Source organism: Phacochoerus africanus, chromosome 5, assembly GCF_016906955.1.
Source record: "Phacochoerus africanus isolate WHEZ1 chromosome 5, ROS_Pafr_v1, whole genome shotgun sequence".
Classification (NCBI taxonomy): Eukaryota; Metazoa; Chordata; class Mammalia; order Artiodactyla; family Suidae; genus Phacochoerus; species Phacochoerus africanus.
The window spans coordinates 126113781-126123545 of record NC_062548.1 but is presented as its reverse complement, the minus strand read 5'-3'; the positions used below and the strand labels follow the sequence as shown (position 1 = coordinate 126123545).

The window sequence follows — 9765 nt, the reverse complement described above, 5'->3', positions numbered from 1 at the left end:
CTAAATGAAGAGTCAGAAGTTCCTGTTGTGACTCAGCGGTAAGGAACCTGACGAGTATCCCTGAAGAGGCCGGTTCGATCCCTGGCCTCGCTCACTGGGTTAAAAGGATCCGGCATTGCAGTGAGCTGTGGTGTAGGTCGCAGACGAGGCTCGGATCCTGCGTTCCTGTGGCTGTAGTGTGGTGTAAGCCGGCGGCTACAGCTCCTATTGGACCCCTAGCCTGGAAACTTCTGTCTGCTGTGGGGTGTGGCCCTAAAGAGCAAAAAAAGAGCCAGGGATTTAAAAAGTATTTAATCAGCAAAAAATGCACACATTTCAGAGAGGGGCCCAGTAAGGTTCCCAGGAGAAACCGTGGTCCCTGAAGCTGCATCTTTGACTCATGATCTGGGAAAACCCCTTAGAGGGTTTTGATCTGCTAGCCAGTCCTGGGTTGAACCCTTCTGAGTGTGTGTGTGTGTGTGTGTGTGTGTGTGTGTGTGTGTGTGGTTTGTTTTTATTTTAATAAAGAAGGGATTTGTAGACTAAAACATTCTCCTCCCTCAAAAATCTCCTGATTTATAAACCAAATCCTGTGTATAACTGTCCTATCTGCTGGTCCATTTTAGGTATCTCACTTCACTCATCTCTGTCCTGAATTGGGACAGTCCATGCCGGCTGAGCCCGTGTTCTAAGTCGTCTAAAGATGTCTTTCGTGGGTGTCCACATCGTCTGAGGGTGTTTCAACAGCTTTAAGCGGAATTTGCAGATTTTCTCTACAAGCAGACCAGGAACCAGCAGCAGCAAGGCTTTCTCCATGGACCAAGTCTTTTATCTTTCCTTTTGCAAATGGAGGTGCCCATAAATACTTGTTGAATTTTATCATTCTGTTAAACTTCAAATTCAGACTTGTCAGTAATTACTGGTTTGCCCAAAAAGGAGGAGATTAGAGATTGAGGTCCGGAGGAAGGATACAGGATTTGCTCGGAGGCACAGGCACCAGGCCTTGTCTTTTCTTTTTCTGCTGCACTTTGTCCCTTGACCAAGTGGTGAAGGGCACAGGTCTAGGGAGAAAGGACAAGGTAAGACTTTTATTATTATTATTATTTTGTCCTTTTTTTTTTGCCATTTCTTGGGCTGCTCTCATGGCATATGGAGGTTCCATGCTAGGGGTCTAATTGGAGCTGTAGCCACCGGCCCACGCCACAGCAACACAGGGTCCAAGCTTCGTCTGCAACCTACACCACAGCTCACGGCAACGCCGGATCCTTAACCCACTGAGCAAGGCCAGGGATCGAACCTGCAACCCCATGGTTCCTAGTCGGGTTCGTTAACCACTGAGCCACAATGGGAAATCCCATGGTAGGACTTTTCCATGTAGCTACAGGGCCCGTGAATGTAACAGTCCTCCTGCTGTTTTGGTAAAAAAAAAAGTGGGGCAGGCAATTCGGAGGGCCTTTCCTGGGGCTGCTGAGGATCTGAGGGTCGGCATTCATGTCTTTCCCTCTGTGGCCGATAAGCAGAAACTCTTTGAAGAGCTGGCTTCTTCGGAAGGACTTATTCCAGGACAACGTACCGTGTATGGATAACCAGCTGCTTTGCTCTGAGGACACCTCCCTGAGCAAAACAGACACAGCAGACCCGAAGACAGCGAGGAAGACCAGCCTATTTCCTCGCAGGTCGGGGATGGGGGATGGGGGGTGCGGGGGAAACGGTCCTGAAAGGAAGCTTCTCAGGCAAATATAATTACAAAAGAAGGTAAGCGTTGTGTAGGAAAATCCAGGATCCTTGGGATGAATGCAGCGGGAGGGCTAGGTTTAGATTAAGGGGTTAGGGAAAGGCAAAAGTCTGGGGGGTGCTGAAAGGCTTTTGCAAAGGTTTAGAGCTTTCCATATGGGAAGGAAATAATAATAAGAAAGGTGTTTGGGAGAGCCGCTCATCCTCATTCATGGGCCACTTCCTAGAACTCTGGGAACCTGACTTTCTCCCCGGAATTATGTAGGCACCCAGGGTAAAGGCTGGAAGAGCCTTCACAAATGCTAATAGGGGAGCGTCTTACAGGCTGCCCCCCACCCTCCACATCCTCCTCCGTGACTGGTTTGAATGCAGAGGCGAATGACCAGGAGGAGTGGCATTCCAGCTTGGGAAAAAAGGAGGTGGGAGAAGCTCTCCCACCCCCATCTGGGGGGCCAGGAGAGGAACCCTTCATCCCGGGAGGAACATTTTTCCAGAGGAAATTCCACTCTCGTTGTGTATTTGGTGGCGAAGGGGGCTGCTGGGGAGGCTCCAGCTGTTCCTGGGGAGTTTGGGGACAGGGGCTAGGATGGTGAACCCCCCCCCCCCCCAACGCACACACACCTGCAGGAAAGCTAGACCTGAGCGACGTGAGGATTTGATAGCAGCGGTGGGGTGGGTGTTAATTTCCCCAGAAGGATCTATCAGGATCTGTCAATAACAATAGCTGACACTCAACACTTGTCCCGCGCTGGGCACCGTTCCGAGCGCTTTCGAAATTAGTTCTCACAACCACCCTAGGAGGTAAACACCAGTACTAACTCCTGAAGAGACCCAGGCACAAAGAGGCCCAGTAGCGCTATAGCCGCTGGCCTTTTTGCTTCCAGCATTTGAAGCCAAGGTTTCCATGTCGAGGTTTGGGCTCCAGGAGGTGTGCCTGGCAATTCCTCCGGGAACCTGATCCGTCCCCCTGGAATTCGGGAAATCGCTGGCTTTGAAAGGCTGACTTGGGAATCCTGGGGAACGGCGTCCACCCATTCCCTTCGGAAGCCGAGCCGAACCGAGCCGCCACCTCCCGTGCGGCGGTGATGACAGGTTGACAGGGCGGCAGGGGCGGCGGGTGGCCCTGCTCGGACCCCCGAGACCGGCCCGGCAGCTCCGCTTTCTGCTCGGTCTCCGCGAGGTGTCGCCTTCGGCCGGAGAAAACACCGCGACGCCACCCTCCTAGCCCGCAGTTATTTATTTATTTTCAAACAAGGGGGCGCCCCTCTCCTTTCAATTTAAAACTAGAAATCTTCGGCGGTCTCGCTCCTAAATGGGCGCGTCCTCTCCCTCCCACCTCGTTCCCTGGGTCCAGCTTTAAGCAGGTAGAGACAGCTCTTAAGCAGCCCCCAGCCCCCCGCACGGGCCGGCTGGACCTTGGCCTGGCGCTCAGCAGCACACTAACGCAGTCGAGGTGGAGGCTGGGTTAGGAGGCTCGGAACCACTCCCCCAATCCCAACAACACCCCCGGAACCCTCCGGAAAAAATTTTTTTTTAATGCTAAGCAATTGCCAGGCCTGCCGGGTGGGTGCTGCATTGCACCACTCGGCGCGCAGCTGGTCCGCAGAGTGCACCGGGTGCAAGCTCGGGGGCCTAAAAGGGCGGGAGGAGCACGCCCCGGGCTTCCCAGCTTTGCAGCCTCCTCTCTGCAAAGAAGAAAAGCAAGTGGCTTTTGGCGCGAAAGCCTTGGCGCCTCCCCTGATTTTTATGGAAATCAAGAGGGCGGGGTAAAGCCGCTTTCCTCTGCCGTTCTCCCTCCCCCTTGTCTGTGCCGCAGCCCCCTTCTCTCCCCGCCCCCCGGGTGTGTCAGATTTTTCAGTTAATAATATCCCCCGAGCTTCAAAGCGCAGCCAGTGACAGTCATCTGTCTGGACGCGCTGGGTGGATGCGGGGGGCTCCTGGGAACTGGGTTGGAGCCGAGCGAGCGCTAGCCAGGCGCAAGCGCGCACAGACTGCAGTCACCCGAGGACCACCCCCCGCCCCCTGGCCACCCCGGGACCCCCCGCAAAGAATCGCCTCTGGATCCCCGGCAGTCGGCGGGAGGTAAGAAGCGGGGGTTGCAAACAGCCCGGCGCCCCCGGAGCGGCTATAGCGCGGCGGGAAGGCAAACCCTGGACAGGATCGCGGCTGGCGCACAGGGCGCCCGAATATGCCCGGTGGACTGTTTCTCCTTCGGAAACAAAACCATCTCGGGGGTTCCCCTGAAAAGCCAGTTCCAGTCCCGAAGGCTCCCGGGCTGGGAGAGACCCGCCCTAATCCTTTTACTGCCCTTGCCAGGGGGTTGTAATGGCTTCATCGAAAAGAAATTCACCCTTCTCTAGAACATTTGTCTGCAATTGAGCTGACGGGGAGCCGGTGCGCCCCCACTCCAAAGCTGGGTTCTTCTCCAAAGGTCGCCCCCAGAGGAAGAAGGGAGGGTTAAGCAGGGCGAGGCCGTCACGGTGGGAATCTGGGTCACGGCTGCTCCAGCTTGGAGGAGACGCGGTTCTCCCGGCGACCCTCCCCGCGCTGGTGCCCCTAAATCATTGCCGGGAACTGGGGTCCAGGCGCTCCTCTCTCCCAGGAAGAGGACGTTGTTGGGGGTTTGAAACAGTGGGGGAGTGGGTTAGAGGGGTTCAAAACCAGCTATTGGCAGTACTCCCCCTGCAGCGGGTGGATGCCGGGGGCGTCTGCTCAGTTTGGGGGGGGGGTGTCTGGATTTGGGTGCCTGTTGTTGGTCTCGGTCTAGAGAAAGGATTTTTCCATTTGCAAAGTTTCCTCAATCCCCCACTATCGCTTGCGCTCCCCAGGTTGCAATTTTACAAAGCGGGGACCGAGGGCACTCCAAAGCCGGTGCCCGGTAGCTGGGTTGGAGCCTGGGGCTTCCTTTGAGCAGCTGGCCCTACTTGGGTGCAACCGGGATTGTCGGCGAGCTGGTGGGAGCTAGAATTCTGCAGCCTTGAACAGCCCCCTCCCCCAGGCGTTGCCTTGTGTGAATGAAATGGCAGTTTCCAAAGTTGCAGAGCCATGCCACCACCCCCCGCATCTGCATGCCCCCTCCCACCCCCTGTCGTAGACAGCTTGTACACAAAAGGAGGGAGGGAGAGAGCGAGAGACACAACTTCCTCCACCTTCGGGAGCCCTGGGCAGAGTGGGGGGCTTGGAGGGGAGATTGAGGAACCGGGTGAGAGGGGGTGACCACTGCCGCCCCCCCCATCCGGCTCCGCTTGCCAACCCTTTCCTGGTGTGTCTGTCGGTTGCAGTGTCGGAGGTTGGCGCGGGCCCCCGCCCTCCGCGCCCCCCACGGGAAGGAAGCACCCCCCGAACTAAAAAGAGCGAAGCGGAAAGAAGCCCTCATTCGGCAGCCAGGAGGCGAGCCGATGCCGAGCTGTACCGCATCCACCATGCCAGGGATGATCTGCAAGAACCCAGACCTCGAGTTTGACTCGCTGCAGCCCTGCTTCTACCCAGACGAAGATGACTTCTACTTCGGCGGCCCCGACTCGACCCCCCCGGGGGAGGACATCTGGAAGAAGTTTGAGCTGTTGCCCACGCCCCCGCTGTCGCCCAGCCGTGCCTTCCCGGAGCACAGCCCGGAGCCCCCGAACTGGGCCACCGAGATGCTGCTGCCCGAGGCCGACCTGTGGGGCAACCCGGCGGAGGAGGACGCGTTCGGCCTGGGGGGCCTGGGCGGCCTCACCCCCAACCCGGTCATCCTCCAGGACTGCATGTGGAGCGGCTTCTCCGCCCGCGAGAAGCTGGAGCGCGCCGTGAGCGAGAAGTTGCAGCACGGCCGGCCGCCCGCCGCGGGCCCTGCAGCTCCGGTCCCGGGCGCGGGCGCCACCAGCCCGGCGGGCCGCGGGCACAGCGCGGCGGCTGCGGGGCCGGGCCGCGCGGGGGCCGCCCTGCCCACCGAGCTCGCCCACCCGGCCGCCGAGTGCGTGGATCCTGCCGTGGTCTTCCCATTCCCGGTGAACAAGCGCGAGCCCGCGCCCGCGCCCGCTGCCCCGGCCGTTGCCCAGGCGGCGGGCACCGTGATCGTCTCGGGGGCGAGTGCCGCAGCCCCGGCGGGAGCCCCGGTGGCCGCCCTTCCCCGCCCCGGCGGCCGCCCGGCCAGCGGCAGTGACCACAAGGCCCTCAGCACCTCCGGAGAGGACACCCTGAGCGACTCAGGTAAAGAGCAAGCCGGGGTCCGGCTGCCTCCCTGAGGTCCAGGGGCTCGGGGGTGGCGCTCCGTTTGTTGTCCGTGGGGTTTAGCTTTAGGGGAGAGTATTTTGGAGGTGGCGCCGGTGGCTGGGATGTGCTCTCCAAGCCGATCCCCAGGGTAAGCAGGAGAGGGGGCGTGAACGCTCTAAGAGGGTTTTCCCCCGTGCCCCACCTCCACTGAGGGTCCCTCAGCCCCCTCCGGGAGCCTGATTCCATCACTGGTCCCCATCCAGAGCCCCGTTTCTCTCTGCAGCGCCCTCGGAAGAGGGAACACAGGAAAAGTTGAGTAACTAAAGCCGGGTTGGGGTTCAGAGGCTGGCTATACCCACATTGCCTGGGCAGGACCTGTTAGCGCAGGGGTGAATAGGCAGTCCGCGCCCTGGCCAAGGATGGGGAGACACCCCGAGAAGGACATACTTGTGCAAAATCCTATTTAGGAAGCAGAAAGTTCGGAGGGATTGCACGGATGGCGAGCCCCGAATTTATTTTATGTTTTTAAACCTGGGGGCTCTTCCCCCCCGCTTCCTCAGTGGGCGGTGGGCTATTTGCTCCTGGTCTGCGGCCAGCAGGCGGCGATATGCTGGCCAGCCGGCGGGCGGAGGACCTGAAAGGCTGAGGGTGGTGAGGCCACCCCTCCCTCCTTTCATTCAGCAGCTGGCGGCAAGTACAACAGTGGTTGTGTACATTCTCAGGGGGCCGCCGCCTCTTTACAGTGTGCGGTGAGAACCAGCCCGGTTTTGTCTTCTAGCCAGAATTCCAGGGCTAATTTCAGAGGGGAGTCCTGTTTTGTAACCCGGAGCCCTTCAAGGTGAGGGCGGGCACTTCGCAGGCCCTCCAGGAATGCACACACCCTGAAGCACTCATTGATTGGTTCTATTGTGTGCCTTCTGCTGAAACTGAAGGGTAGGGTTAATCCCAGGATTTTGCCTGGAGGTGAAGAACTCTACCCAAATACTGGAATAGCCCCTGTCCTTGGAGCTGGGAGCTTTGGACCTTGAAAACCAGTGTTTTCAGAATGCAGGTGAATTAAAAAGCCTAAATTTCCTTTGAGGGCCTGAGGACGGAGTCTTCGGAGGCTCCTGGGAGGAAACTTGGTGCTAAGCCTCCAGTTTAAACGGGTCTGTCCCTTTAATGTCTGTGCCTTGACAGCTTTCGGTGAGGAAGCACTTCCTTCCAACAGCTGTCTTCTTGGCAGAAAACCAAAACATTGGCTTAAAGGGACCCACAGACTGGAACAGCCTCACATTTCGGCTTTAGAACAAATCCCACAATTGTTCAGCTTTCCGGTCCCCTTCAGATCAAGCAGAAGAAGTGTTTTGATTTTCATGCTTGCATTTTAAACAATAATTTTCGATCCGAGCCTGGTAATAAATGAGGAGAGAGGCGAACATGCACACATGAAGCTACACGTCTTTGTTGCTGCTGCTGCTGGTGGTGACTTTGAGAAGAGGTGCCCCCCCCACCCCACCCCCCTGATTTGGGGGTTTAGATTCCAGTGGATTAGGACTTTGTAGTTAAGGTTTGATCTTTGTTAGGTGAAAATCGCTTACTATATAGAACTCAGGTTCCTGGAAGCGAGGTTATTTTTCTTACTTAGTTAATTAAGTTGTTCTTTAAGTTTGTTTGACTTAAAATCAAACTCAACCATGTGTAAATTGCTAAATGAGGCTCCTAAAATGAGGAGCATCCATTCTCAAGTGTGGAGATGGAGATAAATAAGCGGGTCTGGGGCAGACTAGCAATGATGAAAGCTTCCTGTCGACCGAACCTCTGTCTACAGATAATCTGTTCAAGTCCACCTCTGGTGTTCTCCCCCATGTAAATAGCTGGAGAACCTGAGGCTTAGAAAGATGAAGCAACTTGCTCAGGGTCAGGCAGCTAGTGTGATGGAGCCAGGATTCTGCCTGGCCCCAAAGCCCAGGCTCTTTCTGTTTCTGCCACCTGCTCAAGCTTGAATGGACGGCTTGGACGGCTAGGAGTCGGGGGGAAGGAAAAAGCGGGTGCAGCTACAGACCTGTGCTGATGGGGTCACGGTATGAGCAAACCAGGTTCCCTGTATGTCTGTGAGTTCAGTTGGGTCCCGCCAGGAGACTAACGCTGCCTCTTGTTCTCAAAGATGACGAAGACGACGAGGAGGAGGACGAGGAGGAGGAAATCGACGTGGTGACCGTGGAGAAGCGGCGATCCTCCTCCAACAGCAAAGCTGTCACCACCTTCACCATCACTGTGCGTCCCAAGAGCGCAGCCCTGGGCCCTGGGCGGGCCCCGGCGGGTGAGCTGATCCTCAAACGCTGCGTCCCCATCCACCAGCAGCACAACTACGCCGCCCCATCTCCCTACGTGGAGAGCGAGGACGCACCGCCTCAGAAGAAGATGAAGAGTGAAACCTCCCCACGTCCCCTCAAGAGTGTCGTCCCCCCCAAGGCCAAGAGCTTGAGCCCCCGCAACTCTGACTCGGAGGACAGTGAGCGGCGCCGGAACCACAACATCCTGGAGCGCCAGCGCCGCAACGACCTGCGGTCCAGCTTCCTCACCCTCAGGGACCACGTGCCAGAGCTGGTGAAAAACGAGAAGGCCGCCAAGGTGGTCATTTTGAAAAAGGCCACCGAGTACGTCCACTCTCTCCAGGCCGAGGAGCACCAGCTTTTGCTGGAGAAAGAGAAGCTGCAGGCGAGACAGCAGCAGTTGCTCAAGAAAATTGAACACGCTCGGACTTGCTAAACGTTTCTCAGAACTGGACAGTCACTGCCGCTTTGCACATTTTTTTTTTTTTAAAACAAACATTGTGTTGACATTAAGAATGTTGGTTTACTTTCAAATCGGTCCCCCCCGTCGAGTTTGGATCTGAGTGGGGAGCAGGACACTTGGGGTTCTTCTTCCAGGACCTCGGAGAGGGCCTGCGGGAAGGGGTGCTGGGTGGCCCTGGCAGTGTGTTCCTCCGTCACACCTCCGAGACGGCGGTCCCAAGTTTGCGACAGTTGGGAGCCTTCTGGGGCTGTGGAAGTCACCTTGTTTGTTCCAAGTTTCCAGACAGAGAAAATCATTCCTTTTTAAAATGGTGCTTAATTTCCAGCAGAGGCCACGTTGGGGTTTGCCATTGAAACCCCTGGGGAACATTTCTGTAAATACCATTGACACACTTGCCTTTTGTATACGTCCTGGGTATTGAGAGGTGGCTTTTGCGGCCAGTATTAGACTGGAAGTTCATACCTAAGTACTGTAATACCTCAATGTTTGAGGAGCATGTTTTGTATACAAATATATTGTTAATCTCTGTTATGTACTGTACTAATTCTTACACTGCCTGTATACTTTAGTATGATGCTGATACATAACTAAATTTGATACTTATATTTTCGTATGAAAATGAGTTGTGAAAGTTTTGAGTAGATATTACTTTATCACTTTTTGAACTAAGAAACTTTTGTAAAGAAATTTACTATATATATATGCCTTTTTCCTAGCCTGTTTCTTCCGGTTAATGTATTTGTTCATGTTTGGTGCATAGAACTGGGTAAATGCAAAGTTCTGTGTTTAATTTCTTCAAAATGTATATATTTAGTGCTGCATCTTATAGCACTTTGAAATACCTCATGTTTATGAAAATAAATAGCAATTAAATGATGCAACTTTTCTTTTCCTCGAGAGCAGTCGTTAAACAGCTATCCCTTAAGAAGCAGTTGTAAGTAGCCTAGGACCTGGAGAGGGAAATTTGTTTTTTTTTTTTTTTTTTTGGTCTTTTTAGGGCCGCCCCCGTGGCATAAGGAGGTTCCCAGGTTAGGGGTAGAATCAGAGCTGTAGCTGCCGGCCTATGCCACAGCCACAGCA

General features: G+C 55.4%; 1 protein-coding gene across 1 annotated transcript; it reads left to right on the top strand.

Moving 5' to 3' along the window:
* The first annotated feature begins 3600 nt into the window (after positions 1-3600).
* MYCN (MYCN proto-oncogene, bHLH transcription factor) lies at positions 3601-9562 on the top strand. Its single transcript, XM_047782612.1, has 3 exons — positions 3601-3795; positions 4995-5904; positions 8054-9562. Exons 2-3 carry the CDS (start codon positions 5112-5114, stop codon positions 8656-8658), a joined length of 1398 nt encoding a protein of 465 aa, XP_047638568.1. The 5' UTR covers positions 3601-3795; positions 4995-5111; the 3' UTR covers positions 8659-9562.
* Positions 9563-9765: the final 203 nt, after the last annotated feature.